The 21,227-nt window shown below is 52.6% G+C and overlaps 2 protein-coding genes across 2 annotated transcripts; one reads left to right on the forward strand and one right to left on the reverse strand.

Moving 5' to 3' along the window:
- Positions 1-155: 155 nt before the first annotated feature.
- DLST (dihydrolipoamide S-succinyltransferase) lies at positions 156-15,244 on the forward strand. The gene is made up of 15 exons (NM_001395992.1): positions 156-242; positions 3,731-3,764; positions 4,783-4,831; positions 5,870-5,925; positions 6,254-6,328; positions 6,714-6,769; positions 7,455-7,566; positions 8,006-8,164; positions 8,425-8,510; positions 9,198-9,295; positions 11,139-11,269; positions 11,827-11,900; positions 12,737-12,820; positions 13,363-13,530; positions 14,026-15,244. Exons 1-15 carry the CDS (start codon positions 174-176, stop codon positions 14,158-14,160), a joined length of 1,386 nt encoding a protein of 461 aa, NP_001382921.1. The 5' UTR covers positions 156-173; the 3' UTR covers positions 14,161-15,244.
- A 1,571-nt stretch (positions 15,245-16,815) lies between these two features.
- RPS6KL1 (ribosomal protein S6 kinase like 1) lies at positions 16,816-21,157 on the reverse strand. The gene is given in 11 exon segments (XM_015287692.4): positions 16,816-17,446; positions 17,564-17,659; positions 17,937-18,019; positions 18,162-18,251; positions 18,926-19,073; positions 19,076-19,440; positions 19,681-19,813; positions 20,317-20,364; positions 20,449-20,541; positions 20,635-20,759; positions 20,849-21,157. Coding segments are annotated over 11 exon segments (1,572 nt in total). The 5' UTR covers positions 21,129-21,157; the 3' UTR covers positions 16,816-17,335.
- Between the last annotated feature and the right edge of the window lie 70 nt (positions 21,158-21,227).

Raw genomic sequence — 21,227 nt, forward strand, 5'->3', positions numbered from 1 at the left:
CGACAGCCGGCCCGCGAGATAGCAGCGATTTCCCCCGCCCCGCAGCCCCCCCCCCCGACGCCCGCCGTGCCCCGCTCCCCCCGCCGGGGCGCTTGGTGCGGCCCTGCGCACTTCCGGCTCGCGCCGGGCCTGCTTCCGGTGTCCGCCCTCCAGCTCCTCCCGCCGCCGCCGCGATGCTGCTGCTGTGGCGGTCGCGCTGCTTGGGCCGGGCGCTGGGCCGCTCGGTGCGCACCCTCCGGCAGGTACGGCCCGGCGTGGCCCGCCCGCGGGGAGGGCGAGGGGCGGGCGGCCGCGGCGCTTGGGCGAGCGGGCTCGGCGGCGCCAAGGACACCGGGACGCGCCCGGCTCGGCCCCGCCGCCGCTCCGGGGTGGGAGCGCCGCGGGTGGCGCGGCCCCGGGGTTGAGTCCCGGGCGGGCGGGAGCGGGGCGGGCTGTCCGCGGCGGTGGAGGCGCCGTGACTGTGGGAGCCGTCGGCTCGGCCGCTCCGCTCGGCTCTTCCCTCCTGGCGGCCGCTTTGGTGCAGGAATTGCAGATGGGCTGTTAGCGTGCCCGGCGTTATGCACACGGATACACGCGCACACGTGCGTATAGAGCGCTGTTAGCTGGTTGTAACTACGTGTGGGTGGTTATGTTCGTAACAGTGTACGTGTATTTGTGGTGGCACGTCGGTTACGGCGCTTGTTTAAGTGGCATTTTAATAATAGTTATTTTTTTATCAGCAGTTATGGTGCTGTGTAATTATGCAGAACGGGGAGGAGAGGCAGATGGAGAATACAGACTTTCTCAAAACCGGTTTGCAAAGAGAGAGGCCACAGCTAAACAGCAGGTGGGCAGCGAGTTGTGCTTAGCCTGCTTGAGGTGAAGGAAAAGCGGTAAGCTGAGAGGTGAAGGAGCCAGTAGCAGCTTGACGTCTGTCAGAGTAGGGATGTGGGGCATAAGTGCTGCTGTGGGGTTAACGTGGGGCTTGGGGGAACTGTAGAAAGGAGTGCTGGAGCGTGGCAGGGCCTCTGCTGGGAGAAGTGAAAACAACAGACGTGGACAAAATTCAGAAGTGTCCAGCTGAATGGAAGAACAGTGAAGTCAGCAGGAAACAGCATGCGGAGGAAGGGGACGGCTGGGTTTAATGCTTGGGAAGAAGAAGGAGGAGTCTGGGTTCATACATCAAGTAGAAATCGTGCAGGTGCCACTGAGGCTCCTGCCCAGACAAGTCAGATGCAGCGGCTGAAGGGTGACCCACGGCAGTCCCCAAGAGGAGCAAAAGGTTCTGAAGAGGGATGATGTGGTGGGGAGCTGTCATCCGTACTTTGGCGGTGAAGTCCTCCTGTTTCTCTGGGGAAGAGTTTATTAAGAACTTCCTCCCTTGCTGATCCCCTCCACATGCTGGAGGAGCTGTCAGCCTGTTGTCTTAGTAACTGTATCCCGTACCCACTCTGAATTGTTATCTCCCTCCTATCTTTGCATCTGCCTTGCTGTGCTATATATAGTAGTGTTAGAGACACACAGTGGGTTTTCTGTGTACGGTGGTGCTTTGCATCCATCCCTGCTAGTAAAGCAGCAGGCACGTTGCTCTGCAGAAGCCGGGGCTGGCAAAATGATTGCTGCTGTCAGAGCTGCTCAGCACTAAGTTCTCACTATGGCTCTGTGCAATGGGCTGCATGCTCCTGTTGAGGTAGGGTCCTGCCCCAACCTGCTCCCTGTTTCCACCGCTGCAGAAGTGGTCTGCAGGCATGCAGGCTGTTGTCTTAGCAGACGTACGCCGTAGTTGATTTCTGTGTTTGGTGACCTGCTAGAAGGTGACAGCTCCTTTAAGGTGTGGCCTGAGATGCCACGTGCTGGGGTCACTTTGACATAACAGCAGCGTAAAAACAATTCTGAGAAGTCATGTGTAGCTGGGGGAAAACGTTAATCACTTGTTGTGTGAGTCACTAGCAAATTAGAACAAGACTTGTTTCTCCAAGTGAACGCTGCTTCTTTTTACTGACCCGGAGCATTAACACCAGCTGGTGAAACCTACACGTTTCCTGTTTTACCAAAGATCTGACACGTGGCATGCTTAGCCAGGTGGTTTCAGGAGCAGGTACAGTCACAGCGGTTCCTTCAGGGAAAAGGGGATCGGGAAACAAGCCTGCTGGGCATCTCTCAGAGCTGCACGTGCTGGCACACTGCGGTTAGGGGTGAGCGCACAGCAGTTGTGCAGAACACAAGGCAGAGAGCGTCTCAGTGTCTTTCATTACAGCTTTCTCAGACTGGTAGAGCTCTTCTCTCACTTCTTGCCTAGGGCAAAGCAATGCCATTTTTTCTTTATTTTGCAGCAACTGTAGCACACAGACCTGGTGCTTCTCCTGGAAGAGAGCTGCAGATGTGTTTTCTCACAGCCGTTTACCTTAAACGTTTTTTAACCTTATAGTAAGCTTACACTGGGTCTGTACTCTTTCTTAATGAGTTACTGTCTGGGATGCTCGGATTACCTTTACAACTTTATAGAGTACCCAGGAAAACACTAATGGACAGAGGGGAGCTCATATTCCTTGATATTTTAATTGAGATTAGCTACGGCATTATCTGAGACATTACAGAAATTGGGGAGGATTTGACCAGTGCGAGTGCTGACATGTGCTGAGGATCATGGTGCTTTAGGTGCACGACCAGATGGAGTTAACAGGAGGTGTGTCTTAGTGATCCTGGCTTAGGCCTGTCTCTGCATGAACTGGATCTATGCTAGCAGTGCTGGGCTGAGGCTAAGCTGTGTAGCACTCAGGATGGCGCTACACCTTGCTCTCCCTTCTCCACAGGCCCTGCTGGTTTTGCAGAATCTCGTGTCTAGGACGTTGGTCCCAAGGTGGGGTGCTGCATGGGGTGCTGCTGCAGCTGATGGGCTCTGGCAGATCCCAGCTGGCACAGCAGCTGGGCTGTGTATCCTCAGCACTGCTGATTTGCAGCCACGTCGAGCTGCCCATAGACAACTGAATTGGCTGTACATTAATATCTGGGATGCCAAATCCATCCTTGAGTTTGGATAATTGAACTGCCAAGGGGCCAATTTCAGAACTGTTAATAGTTTTGATGACGTGACGTGTTTGTTGAACGTATTTTAGTGTGTTATACCACTCAGTCTTGTAGCTGGTAAGACACAGGATTAAATATCTCTTTGGTCCTTGATGTTTCTGCTGTCTGTGACACACATCTCCAGAAGTTATTTTGGTATTTAAGATCAACTGTATCCCATTTTTTTCTCCGGTGATACTGAAATTGGGGTTTCTACATAAACTTCCATCCTGAAACGGACGTTCTGAATGACATCTAATTTTTACCTTCCATATTTGCTGCTGGATTAGGACACTTTGAGCTGTTTAAACCATCATCAATTGCATTTTAGCCGTGAGTATAGTGGTGTTTTCCTATAGCTGGTGAAGAATGTTTTGGTTCTCCAGATCTGCAGGTTTGGTGCCAGTGAAAGGTGGTCAATGATTACTGGGTATGAAGCAAAAGGTCACCAGGAGGTGGAGTCTCCAGCTCACTGAAGGCAGGAGTTACACCGTTAAGGGAAATTCTGACCTTCTGGACTTCAAAGACTCTATAGCCTTAGGCAACCAAGAAATAGGTGCTAAGTTCTAGGTTCTGTGACTGGGAATGGTGGAGCCCTTCTCTGGTCCAGGTCTCTTAGGAAAACCAAAGTCCCTTTAGGATGGGTCTGTCTTTTTGCAGTACTGACTCTTTTTCTCTCTGACAGGGCAACTGTACTCTGGCAAGACGCTCCCTGTCTGGTAAGTCTTACGGTTTGTATTTCACTTCAAGTTACCTAGGCAGAGCTGGGTCTGGAAATTGATAATTGGTTTTATTGGGAGTTATTTCTATCAATTAGACAATGAAGAAACATGTTCCCATATGAGTGCCTCTCTTGCCTAGTGTAAGTGGCACCCAATCCGTCCACCTGTGGTAAAGATTTCTCAGCAGCAGTGCTGTATTTCAAGTATTGTAATGCTTGAAACATTTGCTGTTGCAGAGACCAGCTCTCTGATAAACTGCTTTGAAAATGTGGGTGAATGTTAACTGAAATGTCAGAGTGAATATGGCCATGAAGTCGTCTGGTGTTTAAACTGCATTTTCTCAGAGCTGTGCTACCTTTGTATGGGATTACATCACTTACTTCTGAGTCTGCTTTGAGAAATGAGTTAATTCTGCTTATCTTTCCTGGCTATAGAGTTCCAGTGTTATTAGCTTTTCAGTAGGGGATGGTATCAATATTGTATTACCTTTCTTAAAGATGGAGTGGAGAAATGCTGCTTCTTTCTGGTGTTGTGTAATTGGGATAATTACATTCTACAATTGCTATGGTGATTCTCTTTAAGATCAGTCTGGAAATAGGCCCAGTGCCCTGAAAGAGGCAAAGGACAAGAGTTCAGTAAGTAATAAAAATTGCTGTGTCAGGGTATGTGAGCATTGTGGCAAGGGGTCACTGATGCCTAAAAAACCCTGAGAAGCTGTGCAAGTATCTTCCCCATTTTGAATTATGAAGCAGAATTGTTCTTGGGTCAGTGGGTGAAGAGAGAAGAGGGATGGCAGTGACTCGCTGCTCTGCCCTATACCCCATTTTCAAGGCATTTTTCCTCCTTACCATTCTGTGCAGTTGTGAGAGTTCTGGAGAGCAACTCTCAGGGGATTGCCATTTGCTCCTGTTAGGAATCCCTTTGTGCTGGTGGGGATAGCTCACCAGCAACTGAGGTTTTAGCTGTCCTGAGGACTGGGTAATGTTCCTGTGGGTAACACCATTCTCATTCACAGGTGTGGCTGGCAGCCAGGGACTGGCCTACATCGACAACAGGAAGCTCATGTAAGTATCCACAGGAGAGCTGTGATATGCAGGGGCTCTAACCCTGATAATATTTGGAAGCTGGAAGGCAGAATAAAGTCAGCTGTCAGAAAGTCTTTGTGCATTTCATAGGAGCATGGAGAAGAAAATTGGGTTCTCTGGTTTTTGCAGGTAAGGAAGTGTGGCATGCTTTGATACAATAAGGTCTGCCTGGAACCAGATGTCAAGGCAGGATGGGCAGGAATGAGGAGAGCAGTGATTAATTGATTATGTTTATATGATCGTGAATCTTGTTTGCTCTGTAGTAGCCTTCCAGTAAGGATTTGTGTTGGACTTATGAAGAGGTGGTCTCCTGCAGGAGAAGTGGGATGGCTCAGGGAGCTCTTGTTCCTATGGCAAGGTCTGCATTGCTGAGATGGTCTCATCATTTCCACAAATACATTTTTTTAATCTTAAGACTGCGTCCATAAGAGCTCAATACGCTGCTCTGCTTGCACCAAGCAGCCTGTATTAGAGGAAATGCTAAAGCACATTTCCTTCAAGTTTCCAAATACAGCATCCACAGGTATAAAAAACACCTGTGGGAATGTGATTGCCTGCTCCCTGTGAAGAGACATGGTGGGGGGAAACAGTTGTCTCTTGGATGTGTTGCCATTGCCATTTTATGGTGCTTTCTCTTCTTCAGACTTTTTTAGAAGTAAAAAATGGTTCCTGTGATCACATCCTAGGCGTGCAGTAGGCTGACTAGGTCAACCTTTTACCAGTATTTAAAACACCACAGATATGTAGGGACGTCTCTGTAAATTAAAATTCCATAGATGTTACTTCTCACTGAATTTCTGAGAGCACTACTGAATTGCTTCCATGCTGCTTAGTGGGATTTTTGCCCCTTGATCAAGTAAGTAGGAGTCCCTTGGAACAAATACATTTGAACAGCTGAGCAGCCTTCAGATTAGTTAAACAAGCATATGTAAATTTTGAGCTTGAGACTGGTGCTGGCAGCTTCCACAGGAGCTTACTTTTTATTCTGTGTTCATATCTTACTCTTTCTCTCTGCAGAGTAAATAGCTCCAGTGTCTTCACTGTCCGTTACTTCAGAACCACAGCAGTACATAGTAAGTAAGGAGGCATGAGTCAGTGGGGTGACTCTCGTGTTACCTGTTGCTAACAACAGCTGAAGCTGCCTTTTCCACCCTTGGTCTAAATTCATTGCTGTCACACTTGGTTGGGCACTGAGCCCTAAAGTTTTTGTGTGCATTTTCTGTCACGTTGTGACTTACAGTCAGGTGGGATTTTCTCTCGTGTTCAAATCTTAATCAATACTGAAGGAAGGAGAAGTGTTTGTCCTCTCGCTCTCCTCGAGTCCTGGTGACAGGATTGAAGAGGTGCCAAAAGTTGTGAGCTCTGAATGCGTTCAAGTCTGTCTGTCTGTCTCTCTCACAGGGGATGACGTGGTTACGGTGAACACCCCAGCTTTTGCAGAGTCAGTCACAGAAGGAGATGTCAGGTGGGAGAAAGGTAAGTAGTTGCCTCTTCCCTGCAATTCTCAGGACCATTCCTTCTGCACTGGACAGCTCGGGGATGGATTGTAGTTAACTGGCTGACAGACCATTTTATATTCTTCAGTCTGTGACAAACAAGGCAGGTTAATTACAGTTCTTCTACAGAGTAAGGATTGCAATTATTGCTTCGGTTCCTCTGTCCTGAGTAATGTTGGATGAAGAGAGATGTTTAAATCAGAATCGAACTCTATGCAGTAGATAGTTTGAGTTACACTTTTCTTTAGAACGTGTGGAAAAACTGGGGTGAGAAAATTCTGGGTTAGTGGGAAACTGCTGTGGGTTAAGAGGGGAGGCTGAAGCACACCTCCTTCCTCACAGTGGTCTTCATATCTATCATTCAGCTGTTGGAGACACAGTGGCGGAAGATGAAGTGGTGTGTGAGATTGAAACAGACAAGGTAGGAGTTCTCTGGACCAAAACTTTTTCTGGTTCTCTAGTGAGTACCTTGTATGGCTCCTCTCCAGCTGAGCCTGCACACCCTGCCTGTCTCTCTGCCCCACTTCACGGGGACAAACTTTTCTCATTTACTGTGAAAGCAGGCTGTGCCTTAAGTGAGAGTTGTTTGATAATTCTTCCTTGTACACTTGATTAAGCATCAGTGGAACTGATGTTTGTAGGAGCTGCGATTTCACTCCCTCCCGTTTAGGGTGCTGTAAGGTTGGGAGCCTGTTTGTGTTTAAGCAGGAGAAATCTGCAGAGCCATTTGGTATCTTCAGGCTGTTTTAAATTTAGCCATTAAGTTTACTCACCCCTTAAAATACTCTTAGGCTTTGAAGTTTGTGCTAAAACTCCCTGCCAAGTTCTGTCTCCAGTGTTGCTGTCAGGAAGATGCTGGCAGTAGGTCAGTTCTGCATTGTACCTTGAAGCAGGAAGATCAGACTATATAATCTACTGCCAGCATCTCCTACACCTCTAAGTGTCGGCACAAAACCCTGCTGGAGGGCATGCAAACTGGTGGAAGTGGTGCGGGACAGAGCTGCTCTCTGTGCCAGACTACAGTGCATGTGCCTGTTGGCATCTTTGCATGGGCACTCATTCCTCATTCAGTATTTGGGAGGATTTAAAGACTTTCCTTTTTACAGACATCAGTGCAAGTTCCAGCCCCAGCAGCTGGTGTGATTGAAGCCCTTTTGGTACCCGATGGTGGCAAAGTGGAAGGGGGGACACCTCTGTTCAAACTCAGGAAAACTGGAGGTAAGTCAGGGTTTAACTTGCACTTCCCATTTCAACCAGTTTTTTTTTTTTTTCCTGAAGACAGAAGCAAGGCATTTTGGAGGGGTCCTGAGGAGCTAAGAAAATAACTGTAGTCCTTCTGAGAGGAAAACTTGCCTTTTGCTTATTCTGGAGGAGACTTCAGTGCTAAGCTAAAATTATCTGAGAACTCCCCTAAGGTATCTCCTTTCTCCACCCTCTAGCATCCAGTCTTCTGCACAGTGAGGTGATGGACGGTGTTGATGAGATAAAACACCATGGGATCCCATGGGGTGGCTCCTATCAGTTTATTAGTGTAGAGAGTATAAAGGCAATCTGCTAGAGGATTGACTTCTGTCAGGTTGGTTGGGCTCAGAGATCCCTGGCAGTAGAAGCTTAGAAGTGGTTGCTCTTATGATAATTGTTCTTCCTTTTCTTTTAGCTGCTCCTGCCAAGGCCAAACCAGCAGCAGCCCCTCCTCCTCCTCCTGCAGCACCTGAACCTGTAGCTGCCGCTCCTCCTCCTCCTGCTGCAGCACCAATTCCCACTACAATGCCACCAGTGCCACCTGTGTCAGCTCAGCCCATTGACAGCAAACCAGGTGCGGCAAGAGCCACCTTCTCTTATTTTAAAGCCTCTTTTCCATAGGGAGAGTTGGTAAGACAACAAACTGACACATATAGTGGAGGCCTCCCTGCATAAACCTGTCTGGAGAACTCAGCTGTGCCTGGAGTCTGCCCAGCCCAATTCAAGGCTGCTTAGGCACCTTAAGCGAGTGGCTCAAATGGGCCTTCTATCTCTCAGGGCATTACCCTCAGCCTCTGGTTTTCCTTTTTGACTGATGTCTTCTTTACCCCTCAGTGTCTGCAGTGAAGCCGGCTGCAGCTCCAGTGGCAGCACCTCCTGGGGAGGCAGTGCCCAGCAAAGGTGCCAGATCAGAGCATAGGGTAAGCTGTGGGAATAGGGGCCTTGCTGGTGGTTCTGTTGCTGGGTGATGACTTGTTTTGGCATAACCTGTGAACTTGCTGAATGGATCCATATATATCTGTTCACACCCAGCTTGTCAGGGTTGTGGCAGATTGGGAAATGGTTTACATGAGGTGACCACTTGGAGGTGGCATGGAGAGAGCCAGGTCTGATCTCATGTTGGTCTTCTCTAGGCAAAAGCCTTGTCCTCAGCTCTGCTGACTGAGCACAAACGGCTCCACGTGCTCTGCCTGGTCTGTGCACAAGCCCTCAGCAAAGGGCTGAAGGTGCTGCAGCTACCCTGTACATTCTTAAGAAAACTTGATGGAGCAGTCTGCTTTCTCAGCTGCTTTGCTGCTCTTATATTAGCTTCATGCTGGAAATTTGACTGTACTTGGCGTTTCTGAGAAACGCACAGGTCAGAAGCAGTTCTGCTGTGATGCGTTTCAGTTCTGCATTTCAGTTGAACTTTTAGTCAAGTGGGCAGCTCCACTGTGCGACCGACTCCTCAGCTTGCTGTGCTCCTTCTTCAAGGAGACCTGAGGTGAAAACCTCAGCCATTTTAATGGTCAACCAGCTAGCAAGAAGGGCTTTTTTTTTGTTTCTTGCGTGTTTTGCCTCTTGGATGAACTTGAGGCAGCCTCTGCTTATTTCTCTTTCATTTTCAGGTGAAAATGAATAGGATGCGTCAGCGTATCGCCCAGCGGCTGAAGGAGGCTCAGAACACTTGTGCCATGCTGACCACTTTCAATGAGATTGATATGAGGTGAGGAGCAGACATCTTGTTTCTAACCTTTGCTAGTAGAAATACATGAAGGCAGTCATCTTTAAATAGCAGCGGGGACCTTGCTGGTTGCATTTGGAAAGACTAACAGTGTTAGTCTTTGGGACCTCTTCCTTAGATGTTTCCTCAACCCATGCTTTTTCATCAGAGCTATGCTGGTGTTGCAGCCGGAGGGGTGCATAGCTTCCTGATGGCCTTTCATTCTTCCTGAGTCATCTATTGCTTGTTAATGGGGTAACCCAGTTCCTCATCTATGTGGTTCTTAGTGGAGGACTAGTAGATGTTGAACAGATGAGCAGGGGTGAGTACTGTCATTTGGACAGTGGCTATTAGGAGATACCATAAGCATCTGCCAAGTTACTGCTTTTGGATGTAGACATATTTGGCCACCCATGAGGTAGTTCCCCAGAGCTCATCAGCTTCTCAAATGAGCGTTGCACAAGTCTGCAGCCTTTGTTGTCAGATGGTTCAGCTTTCCAGACACAGACCAAGGTCCTTCTCCGTCCCCTCTTGCCAGGTGGGGGTCTCCTTACTCAAGTGCTTGCATGGACTGAGCACTCTAATGGCTTTGGAGGGTGGACAGCTTATGTTACAGTGCATTAGGGGGAAATTGTGCCCAAATTGAATTGCCTTGTGAAATCCTATTCCGCTCCTTAAGACAAAACATGTAAATATTTGGGTCTCAGAACAATAAGGTTGGCAAAATAGTCTTGATTGGAGGGGAAGTGCTTCAGCGTTATCTCCTCTCTGAGGTTCATTGAGGTGTCGCTTTACGCTGGCCTCGGGCTCTCATTGCATCTGGTAATCTGGTTTGGATTGATTGCAGTGCTGAGGACTCATGAGGGTCTGAGCTTGGGCCTCCTGCTTCCCGTCGGGGGTCAGCATCTGAAAGGAGTAAGCCATAATGAGTCACTTTCATAGCAAACCTTGTTCTCATTGCTGCAGTCCTTGTGTCTTGGGAGGCACTAATGTCTTTGGGCAGTAATCCTAGCCCTAAACAAGGTTAGGTGCAGGAAAACAAACACTCTAAACCGCAGAGACCCCTGCCCCTTGCTGAAACTGTCTCTTCGAAGACTTAAAGTCTCTGGAATCAGGATAGACGAACCAAGTAATTCCACAGCATCTGTGTTAGCCTCGAGTAGTCAGAGCTCATTTAATTTTGTAAACGTTCTCAGTTCTGATAAACAGGACTTATGTGCTTGAAGACTATGGCAGAGCTGGCACTTGGCTTCGTAGCATCTGGAAAGAATTCTTTCATATTCATTCAGTTCTCAAAGCCAAAGAGTTGGGTCAGGAGACGTCACTGAACTGGCTGGTGCTGGGCTTGCACAATGGTTGAAGTCTTCTACCTCTATCATTACCTGCATCTTTTCTTCGCTTGGCATTTTTTCCTGTTTTTTTGGTTTTTTTTTTCATTCTTCCAGGGTCAGCCCAGACATACCTGGATTTGCTTTCTGCAGTGCCACGCTTCCTATCAGTGGTGGCTCCAGAGATTCAGCAGAAGTATTGGCAGCTTTATCAGGTCTAAGCAGGAAATACGCCGTGCCACATCTTGCTTTTGTGCCTGGCAGTACAAGCCTTGTAAACTTGTCCTGTTGAGTTTAGGGTCCAGGAACAGTTCCTGTTAGGTCTTTCACCAGGGGCTTTAGAGCAACCATCAGCCCATTTCATCTATGCCATTTAAAGGATTTTTCAGGACACTGGAAGTTTGCCAGCTGGTAGTGCAAGTTTGCAGTCCTTGGGATGGCACTGAGATCTATTACAGTGTGAGGGAATGGCATTTTCTTGGACTCCCTGCTGACCACTGTTGCAACATGTTTTGCAGCAACATCCGGGAGATGAGAGCTGTACACAAGGATCCCTTCCTGAAAAAGCACAACCTGAAATTAGGTTTCATGTCAGCTTTTGTCAAAGCTTCAGCTTTTGCTCTACAGGACCAGCCTATTGTGAATGCAGGTGAGTGGTGACCCTCACTGGTGAGTTGCACATCCTACCAATGGATGTGTCAGAGTGGACAAAAGCAGGTGGCCCAGTCCAAGGCAGGGCTGTTGGCATGTTATCCAAGTCAAATATAAGGGGAAGAGAGGGCAAAGTCCTTCAGGCTGTTGCTGATGTTGCTACTGCCACTTACGTAGGTAGAGTACATGTTGCCAAGCATCCTATTAGCAAGGGGTTGCTGGGGCTGGGGCTGAGAGTGCTAGATGTCTTAGCCCCAAGAAAGCGGAGCCTGCCGCTTGGTGTAGTTGCTGTAGGTGCAGTGCAGTTCCTGGTGAGTGTCAGAGGTGTTTGCTCAAACCCAGAAGAGGAGAATAATCAAGGCAATGTCTGAGTGGCACTGACCTCTATGTACTATGGTTCCTTTCTGTATATCCTGATACTTCTCCAACAGAAGCAGTGAGGACTCACTTTCTATAGATGAACAAGTTGTTTTAACTTGTGGCTATTTCTGGCCTGTTGAGCTTTTGATCTTCGGGTGTTTAATGTAACCTTTTTTCCTTTGTTTTTTCTTTTAGTAATCGATGACACGACCAAAGAGATTGTGTACAGGGACTATGTGGACATCAGTGTAGCTGTAGCAACTCCCCGGGTAGGTACCTTAGGTGCTTTGGCCATGGTTCCTGTAGCCTTGGGTCTGGGATGGTTATACTCTTTGAGCCAACACAGCTTGCAGTAGAATCTTACTGATGGGACTGCTTATCTAGATGAGACGTCTGATGTATTGTAGGCTGCTGAGGTAGGTTTTAGGAGGAGGTGAAGAACAGAGAACATTTTGCCACTGTGCTTAAACGTGTAGTAATGAGGTCAGTAAAGATCTTGGTGGTGGTTCAGTAGGGCCAAGCTAGGGAAACCTGTTTTTCACAAGTGCAAGAGAATACGGTATGGACAGTAAAAGCTTTGTATGTTCTGACTAACTCTGCTGTTCTGTCCCACCATTTCTGTAAATCATATTCCTACTCAAAACAGGTGTTCCCGCAGAAGGGAGAGTGTGGGATGGAACGCGTGCTGAATTAGTTCTTTCCATTGTAAGACAGAGGATTGGCTAGGACTGAAATTCTGTCATTGCTCTCAAAATCTAGGGGAGCTCCCACGTGAAGGGACTCTGTTCTTCTCACAGAGAAAGAGATGACAGCTGCTAGTGCCTCACTATGGTGGATGTGACCCAGGATACCAGCAGTCCTGGCTGGTTGTATATGATGGGTTTATAGGCAAAAACAATGTTTCATTCACTGTACAGGGCCTCTGTGGGTGCCATGCCAGGTTTCCTGGCAGGCTGGCAGACTGTGAGGCAGCTGTGCCAACCACCTGCTGTGGGCTGAGCAGGAGGCAGGAGTGGTGCTGGGTTGGGCCAGGCTGCTGCCCAATAGCAGTTATCTGCTTGTCACTGCCATTAATTTGCTGACTGTGCACTTTGCTTCTTCCTAGGGTCTTGTGGTCCCTGTCGTTAGGAATGTAGAAAACATGAACTTTGCTGACATAGAGCGAGCTATCTATGAGCTGGGGGAAAAGGTAAGAAAAGCTGGAGGTGTTTTTGAAAAAGATGGGGAGGGTGCTGGATAGGTGTGAATTGATTTGGTCCTTTTGTGGTGTCATCTCTGATCTCTGACACACTGAGTTATGTTGTAGGGAACGATCCAGTTACAGCTGTAGCATGCCCATGCCTTACAGGACAGATCTATCTACTTGTCCTTCCAGAAGACTTCCCACTTTGTATTAGTGATATGGTGCGTCTTCACCATTCCTTTTTGGAGGCCAAGGCTGAACTGCCCTGGGATAAGTCCCTCTTATCTGTTTCCTGCACAAGCAGGATTTGGAATCAAAGGCAAGAAAATCCTTCCCCAAAAACAGCAAATATTCGAGTCTTAAAACAGAACGTGTTTTCAAGCAATTAATGCTTTTCAGTTCCATTCAATTAATGGTTTTCAGTTGAACAAATAAATAAGTGAAGCTCTAGCCATCAGCATTTATTCCTGGAGAGGGTGAACATTCAAACCCTTGTCCTTTGCCATCTGTAGTCTGAGTGGCTTTCTGAGACCTTACCTTTCTTCTAGGCACGGAAGAACGAACTGGCTATTGAAGACATGGATGGTGGCACTTTTACAATCAGCAATGGAGGGGTTTTTGGGTCACTCTTTGGGACACCTATCATCAACCCACCGCAGTCTGCTATCTTAGGCATGCATGCCATCTTTGACAGGCCTGTGGCTGTGGGAGGCAAGGTAGGTGGAGCTGCACAGGAGGTTTCAATGAGTAGAGAGGAGGGCTCTGTGGGATGAGGATCATGCCCTGTATGCTTTTCCTAGGGGGGTTGATGTTGCCTTCTGAAAGGCTGCCTCCTTCTGTGAAGGAGGAACGGAGACTAAAAGACGAAGGGCAACTTTGCTGGCACTGGTACTTGCCTGAGATGTGCGGAGAGCCTTGCCCGATTCCTAAGGGGAGCAGCTGAATAACCTGCTTGGGTGTGGAAAGGAGGAGGGGGCTGTAGACTCTCTGATAGAGAACAGCTCCAGAGGGGGACCAGGTGTTGCGCAGTGCAGATCAAGCTAGTGCTGGTGCCTGGGTGGAATGAGTGGGTGTGTATTCTGCCTTGTTGTGTCCTAAGCCTCTAATTCAGGATAGGAGAAAGCCAAGTCTTCCCTAGATTGAGAGGAGGGTATCCTGCAGGCAGTAGTAGGGCTGAGCGCACCAGTACTCATCTTGTTCTCTCCCTTCAGATCGAGGTCCGGCCCATGATGTACGTGGCACTGACCTACGATCACCGGCTGATTGACGGCAGAGAGGCGGTGACTTTCCTGCGCAAGATCAAGGCAGCGGTGGAGGATCCCCGCGTGCTGCTGCTCGACCTGTAGAGCAGCCACACCCCCACACGACCCACCCAGGGCATAGACGCAGCACCAGCAGGGGCGCAACGCAGGGCATTCAGGAACTGGCTGGGGCCATTCCAGTCTCCCTCCCACCCCTGAGATCAGAGATGTCCCAGAGGGAATTGGGAGGATAGCTCCTACCTCCTTTCCTGTTCTGTTTAATGGGTGGTTCAGTCTCTCACTAGGATTGCCATGCAGTGGTCCAACCGCTGAACGGCACTGCCTTTCTAGAGCCATCTGTGTGGCATCCTCTCCCTCACGGCACCAAACTCTCACCTCTAGCTTGTCCAATACCACTGGAAAGTGCTTGCTGCTGCTGTGCTAGGGTACCCTTTCCTGCCACTCCAAGGTGGGTTCAGCTTTATTTCCTAGCACCGAGGTTCTGGGAGGGGAGGGAGAGGAAAGGCTACCGTTCTGTCCCCGTTTTGCTTGAAAATATGTCACGCTCATCTGTCTTGCAAGGACAGCCTGGGTTCCCCCAGGCCAATTGCAGCAGAGTTCTTGATCAGAGCAGGGCTGAGGTAGGCGTTGTGCCCCCTGTCAGTGCCCTAATTACACTCCCTCCACGGACTGGAATGCAGTGGTTGCATCTCCCCTGCTTTCCCTGGAGATCATTTCTCTCTCTCTAGCCTGGCCACTGAGACATGAATGTTCCTGGCCAGGGGGACAGAGCCCGTGATCTCTGTGGAGGTAGCACTGTTCCTGGGGATGGGAGGCCACCCTTTCACCGTGACATGCCCAACACTAGGCTAAGAAACAGCCCCCAGCAGCTGTCCTTGAATCACAGCATACTGATGGATGGGTCTGCGTGTGAGGGCTTGACCTGCTACCAGCAGAGAGCTGGGGGGGGGGGGGGCTGGTCTGCAAGTGTAATGTATATCCCAGCCCAAGGCTGCTGGTTTTGGGGGGAGGGGGGACAGTCCTTAATCTGATAGCGCACACATGTACTGGGGAGTGAGGGGGTTGCTAGTGCCTGCAGAGTCTATTACTCTTACCCTCTACACAGAACTTGTAACTAAAATATTTAACACAGCGGATTTTAAATGAAATAAAACTGGTCGACAACTGCAAGGTGGGCTGTGTGTGGGGAGGTGGTTCCTGAGTGAGGCCTTGGGCATGGGCAGCCTCTGTAGCACAGCATGAGAAGCCTGTTACTGAGGGTGAGAGGAAGGGGGACTGGAGCTGGGTCTTTCCCTGGTGATAGTAAATGGGAGTTTCTCTGGCTCTGAACTCTCCTGTTCTCAAATCCTCTGGCACTGAACTGTCTCTTACCAGAAAATATGAGGTTCTGGGGCTGGAAAGCATCTTTTTCTTGATTTCTTTGTCTGTTGACAGCAAGGAAATTTCATCATTTTGTAAGTGCTGTGATGGCTAAGAGCAAGAGCTGGGACAAGCTCTCAAAGTACGGTTCTGGAGCCAGGTTGGTTTTTCCCTGATACAACAGGGGTTGTAAGTCATGACAGTGAGAAAAAGGGTATTAAGGGTTGCAGAGAGAGAAAGGAGGCAGGAAGTGTAAACCGAAAGCTGTCTCTCATTAGGGGCACTGAGAGCATTTCTCCAAGGAGCCGTCTCAGTTGGAGCTTTAAGAATCCATTCCTGGCTGGTGGTAGGGTTTTCCCATCTCTGACATAAGCTTCAGAGAAGGGCTTGCCTTTACCGGCTATGAGTAAAGGCAACCTCTTCTGAGAGAAAACTATTGCACACACAGCTGCCATGCTGATGAGAGAATTTTCTAGTACTTGTTCCTACTGCTTCCTGGCAGTTAAGGAGAAATGGATGTGTGGCATCAGCTCTCCTTTGTGCCTGACGGAGATAGAAGGTTAGGAGAGGAGAGAAGGGGGGGGGAACCCCAACTTTATGGTGTGAGAAGAGCAGTGTGGCCAGCTGCTGTTGGAAAAATAAATGGAGTGAAAGAGAAGGCTCTGACTGAAAAAATGCTGCTGCTACCCAGCAGCCGTGCACCTTCAGCATACTGCAGGGCCTCCATACCTGCATATGTGAGGCTGGGGAGCAGTGCCTGTATTCTGGCTAGAGTGTGGCCTTTGAACCACACGGGCTCTTACGCCAATCCAGCAAGGCAACCTGGTTGCTTTAGTCTCCCTTGCTGCAGCTTGCTGTAGGAGGCTGAAGCAGCTGCTGTCCTTGGAGCTTCGTTTTCCGTGACCCTGCTGGCTGACAGCGAGGGTGCTGCGGGGCAAGGGTGCTGGGGCATAAGTGCCAAGCTGTGGGGTCGGTCCTGCTGAACCCCGCTACGTCGCAGCACTGCAGCAGGAGCTCAACTTCTCTATGGCTCTGCTTCCCTCTGCTGGCCGAGCCCTCCTGCTGCCGCTGCCCAGGAGCCAAGTTGAGAGGGGCTGAGCGAGGAGCGGGGTGTTGTTGCCGGCGACAACCGGAGTTGGAACCAGTAGCCACAGCAGTGCTTCACTGCTGCCAGGAGCTCATTAGTACTGGGAAGCTGGGGCAGTGGGAGGTTGCTGGGAGAGGACCGTCAAAAGTACACTACTGACAATGCTAGACACTCCTTCAGCCTACAGATACTTTGATGTGCAACAAATCGAGCTATTGCTAATTCTCATCAGTCATCATAAAGTCATAGAAGAGCTTGGGTTGAGCACTGACTCAGAAACAGAAGGACACTTCTGCAAGCAGTCACACGTGGTTTATTCTTTTCACAGAGCTGGGAGTATAAGAGCCAGGGGCTCCGTCCCACCCCTGACCTGCAGCAGGCATTACCACACACATGCAGCTGATGAATGGCACAGAGCCCAGGCTCAGCTACCAGCCAGCAGAGCCCCGGGGAGACACAACTGGAAGCCACAAAAAATAATGGGGGACATCAACTGCGGTAGCAGCAGAGAGAAAACCAGAGGGAAGAGACCCCGCAGCGCTGTGCTAAGCAGTGGGCCGTGGCCTCTCCACGGCGGCCGAGAAGGGTGGTACAGAGGAGGTTTAGGGCATAGGCTCCGTCCCACTGGGGGGTCCTAATAGAAGAACCCTCAGCCTCCCCTTGAAGCCGCTAGTAAGCGTAGGCAGCAACAGAAGATTTGTGGCTGCGAAACCTCACGTGTGCCCTCTCCTTTTGCAAGCAGACCTCCCCCCACCGCAAGCGGAGGCGCCAAGTGGGTTCATAGGCTTTGGGTGGCTAGAGCTTCCCCCCTGCTTAGCCCACCAGCTTGCTCCAGGGGACGGTGCTGAAGAAAGAGTGGGACTTGAGCTTGGCGATTCCACCTCCTCCTGCACCCAAACGCCGTTTGGGGTTGTGCTGGAGGAGCTGCACAGAAACACAGGAGAGAAGCTGGGGAAGACGGGCGCGCTGGGAAAGCTGCCTAGGCTTGTCTTGGGCCCGCCGCAAGCCTTGTCCCCCCTCCCTGTGCTCCTCAGTCCTTACCTGAGTGAGCAGTGATGTAGCTGCCAGGCTGAGACCCTCAGGCAGAAGCAGCTGTGTGTGAGGGTAGATTCCTGCTGGGTGGCTTTGGAACAGCGGCTGTAAGAGGCAGAGGGTGACAGTGAGCAGCGGCACTGATCAGAGCAGTAACAGCCTGCTGAGCCTTCGGTACCACCCAGCCCCATCCCATGGCGTGGGATTAAACATGGCAGGTTAAAATCCAAGGCTCTCAGCTCACAGGGCACTGGAAACCACACTCCCAGAACACTGCAGCATGGGGCCAGTGCTGGAATGCATTTCCTGAACAGGAGTTCTTGCACTGTGGTGTCCCCTCTGTGCCCCCATCCCAGTGCCGCACAGCCCCACCACTTCTTACCACTCCAGTCAGCAGCTCATACAGCAGCGACCCAAAGCTCCAGCAGTCAGCCGCTTCGGTCAGCTCTGCGATGCCCCCCACTTCTGCAAGAGCCAGTGAGGGATTTGGGCTGGCAGCGGGGAGCCTGGGCCTGGGCACCAGCCCTGAGGCTGTCACACAGTGGGCCTGCATGCAGCAGGCCTTCTCCCCTGGTCAGTGGCGCTGGGCAGAGGATGTGAGCCTTACCTGGGGCACTATACAGCTGCTCCAGTGCTTGGCTGCAGCACTGTGGCTCTACCTCTGTCCACTGGCCAAAGAAGGTGAGACGGACGTGACCTGAAGGCCAGCACCAAAGAGGTTAGGACAAAACTGGCAGAGCACAAAGCCAAGGCCCAGCCACTCAGCTGGCTGCAAGCCCTTACTGAGGACGGCTGGGACACATGGCCTCTGCTGTGCCCCTAGTGCAGGGACACTGAGCATCCCCTGCTGAGAGGAAGCTGCTTAGATGGGGGCCAGTCCATGGTCCTCGGTGCAGGCAGCAGTGAGGAGCACAGCAGAGGACGAAGGCTGCCTTTCCCCTTGCAAAATTCTGCATTTTGTCCCTAGGCATTTCATGGCTCTTCAGTTTGCCTCTAACTTTTCCAGCTGCCTAGGGAGGTACCCATGGCTTGAAGCAATGGGCAGGCTCAAGGAGACCCCGGGGGCACAAGTACAACCTGGGTAAAAGGGCAGTTCCACCAACCTCGAATACAGCTCAGCTGCTCCCAGCTTCCCTGAGCCAGGATTTCCCAGGCAGACAGGTCCATACGGGAGCAGATGCGGCACATTCCTGCGGCCACACTCCCTCCAGAGACACCTCTCGTAATTACCTCTTGGAAATCTCAGATCACGCTTTCAGACACAGCCAAACCTCCCCATCTTCCCACCACAACAGGCTCAGGAAGCCCGAGACCCCCGGCAACGGGGTGAGCAGCCATCTGCCAGCCCAGCAGCGGCCGGCCTCCACCTACCGGCCGTATCCAGCAGCAGGTTCCTGGGATTGAGGTCCCGGCACAACACGCCCTGTTGGTGAAGCCCCTCTAAGGCCAAGAGGATTTCTGCTGCCCACAGCTGCACCTGCTCCTCCTTCACAGCCCAGGCCGTGCGGCCGTGCCCCCAGGAGGCCGGAGCCCTGCGGAGTCCCGAGGGGCTGGAGCACGACCACGGGTCAGACTGGCAGTCTGGCCACTGAGGGCCCTGGGCTCATGCTGGGAAGCTGCTCTCGCCAACATGCAGTCCTTGGCTTCGGCAGCGGTCACACAGTCCTGGGTGTGGAAGACCAGACCCTGCTCGCAGAGGCCGGGGCTGGGAGTGGATGCAGTCTGGTCGGTGGAGCCCTGGCTGCTCCCTTGGGCGCCGTCCTCACTGTTCTCTCCCCCATGGCCCCGCAGGACTGGGGGGGCTGTGGTACACGGGGAAGCGGAGCTGGGGGAAGCGCCCTGCTGAGTGCGGTACTTGGCACGCAGGTGGGACCACAGTGTCTCCCCTGGAAAGCAGAGAAGAAGCGATGGGGCACAAAGCACGACAGGTACCGCGCCGTGCACCACGCCACGCAGCCTGCCTATGGTCTCGCCATCTGCCATCCCCTCCCTTTGGTCTGATCTCAAACCCTCTTCATCTCTAACCGTATGTCCTTCTGAGAAGGGCTGTGCCAGCAGATAAGGTAGACCTAACCCACGGGGACGCAGCTGTTGCATTAAGGCCAGGGAGGCAGCGCTGCGCTCACCCTGCACGTGCTCCAGGTGCAGGAAGATGGAGTCCTCACTCGCGTAGTAGCACAGCAGCTTCACCATGAAGGGGACACCGTGTGGGATGATGGTCTGGCGCTCGCGGGTCTCCACGAAGGACTTGGGGAGGCTCTGAGGAGGAGCAGTGCAGGTCATTGGGGGTTACGGCGTGGAAGGGGCGCGAGCTTCCCGGGCCCCGGCAGGGCAGGACTCAGCCGAGAGGGCCGTGGCGGCACGCTGAAGTCCTTTACTTTCAGGGCACTGCTGCGTGCCAAGGGGGCTGGAAGCGCCCACCACCCGCACCGGGCACACCGTGCGTGCGACCCAGCACTGCTTTCAGGGCTGACTCCGAACGCGGGGCGAGGCCCGGGCCGCCATCGCAGGGCGATGCCCAGCGGAGAAGCAAACAGATGAGGAGAACCTCCTCCCTCCTGCTCACAGGAGGCGGCCGAGAGGGGCGAGCGGACGGCTGCAGATGGGGAAGGCTGTAGAGGAGAGGCTCCTCGGGCCGCCCTTCGCCGAGCCGCGCGACAAAGGAGCTGAGGAGCACCGACCGCTCGGCCCTACGCGCCGCAGGGCCCCGCCCCCGGGACGCAGCGGGACGGAGGCGGACGACACGCGGAGCCGTTACCCACCTTCAGGACGAAGGTCCTCCCGGTGGCCGGGTCCTGCACCACCTGCACCTGCGGGCAGCGCACGGCGCCGATCAGAGCGCTCGCACCCGGAGCCGCCCGGGCGAGCCGGGCCCTCCGCACCCCCGCACCCACCTTGTCGATGAGCGCCAGCACCCGGCACCGCCGCAGGTTGTCCACCGCCGAGCGCAGCGTCCTGACGGGCCGCAGGCGGAGGCTGCTGTACCCCTGCGGGCGGGGAGAGCGGGGGTGAGGGACCCCCACCGCGCAGCGAGCGTCAGCCGGACGGGCACGAGGGCGCGGCCCCCGCTCGGTGCTCACCGTGCCGCCGGGGCTGCCGTCGCCCAGCGCCCGCTGCAGGTGGCAGGTGAAGATCTCCTCGGCGCGCCGCAGATACTGCGTGATCTTCCGCTTCACGGCCTCGCGCCGCTCCCGGTTGGGTTCCACTGAGGGCGGAGGGCGGCGTGAGGGGGCGGCGGCCCCGCCCGGACCCCCTCCGGACCCCGCAGCGCCCCCCCCCCGCCGCGCCCCGCACCCTGCACGCCGCGCAGCAGCACGTCCACGCCGTTCTGGTAGTGATTGAAGGCCTCCTCGTAGTCCTCGCTGACGTCCCGCTCCAGCGCCAGCCGCAGCTGCCGCGCCGCCTCCACCAGGTAGTCCCGGCCCGGCCGGCTCATGGGGCCGGGGGGCGCGGGGCCGCGGCGCGGGGCTCGGGCATCCTCCTGCCCCCCGCCCCGCCCCGCCGGGGCTGCGCGCGGCCGCCTCGGGATCGGCGCGCGGCAGGAGCGCGCCCGGCGGCGGCCCCGCCCGCCCATTGGCCGCGGGTGAGCTCATCGCGGCGCGGGGACGCGCGCGTGGGCACGGGGCGCGTGGGGGGCTCCCACCGTCAGACCGGCGGGGCGGGCACGAGAGGG

Source organism: Gallus gallus, chromosome 5, assembly GCF_016699485.2.
Source record: "Gallus gallus isolate bGalGal1 chromosome 5, bGalGal1.mat.broiler.GRCg7b, whole genome shotgun sequence".
Lineage (NCBI taxonomy): Eukaryota > Metazoa > Chordata > Aves > Galliformes > Phasianidae > Gallus > Gallus gallus.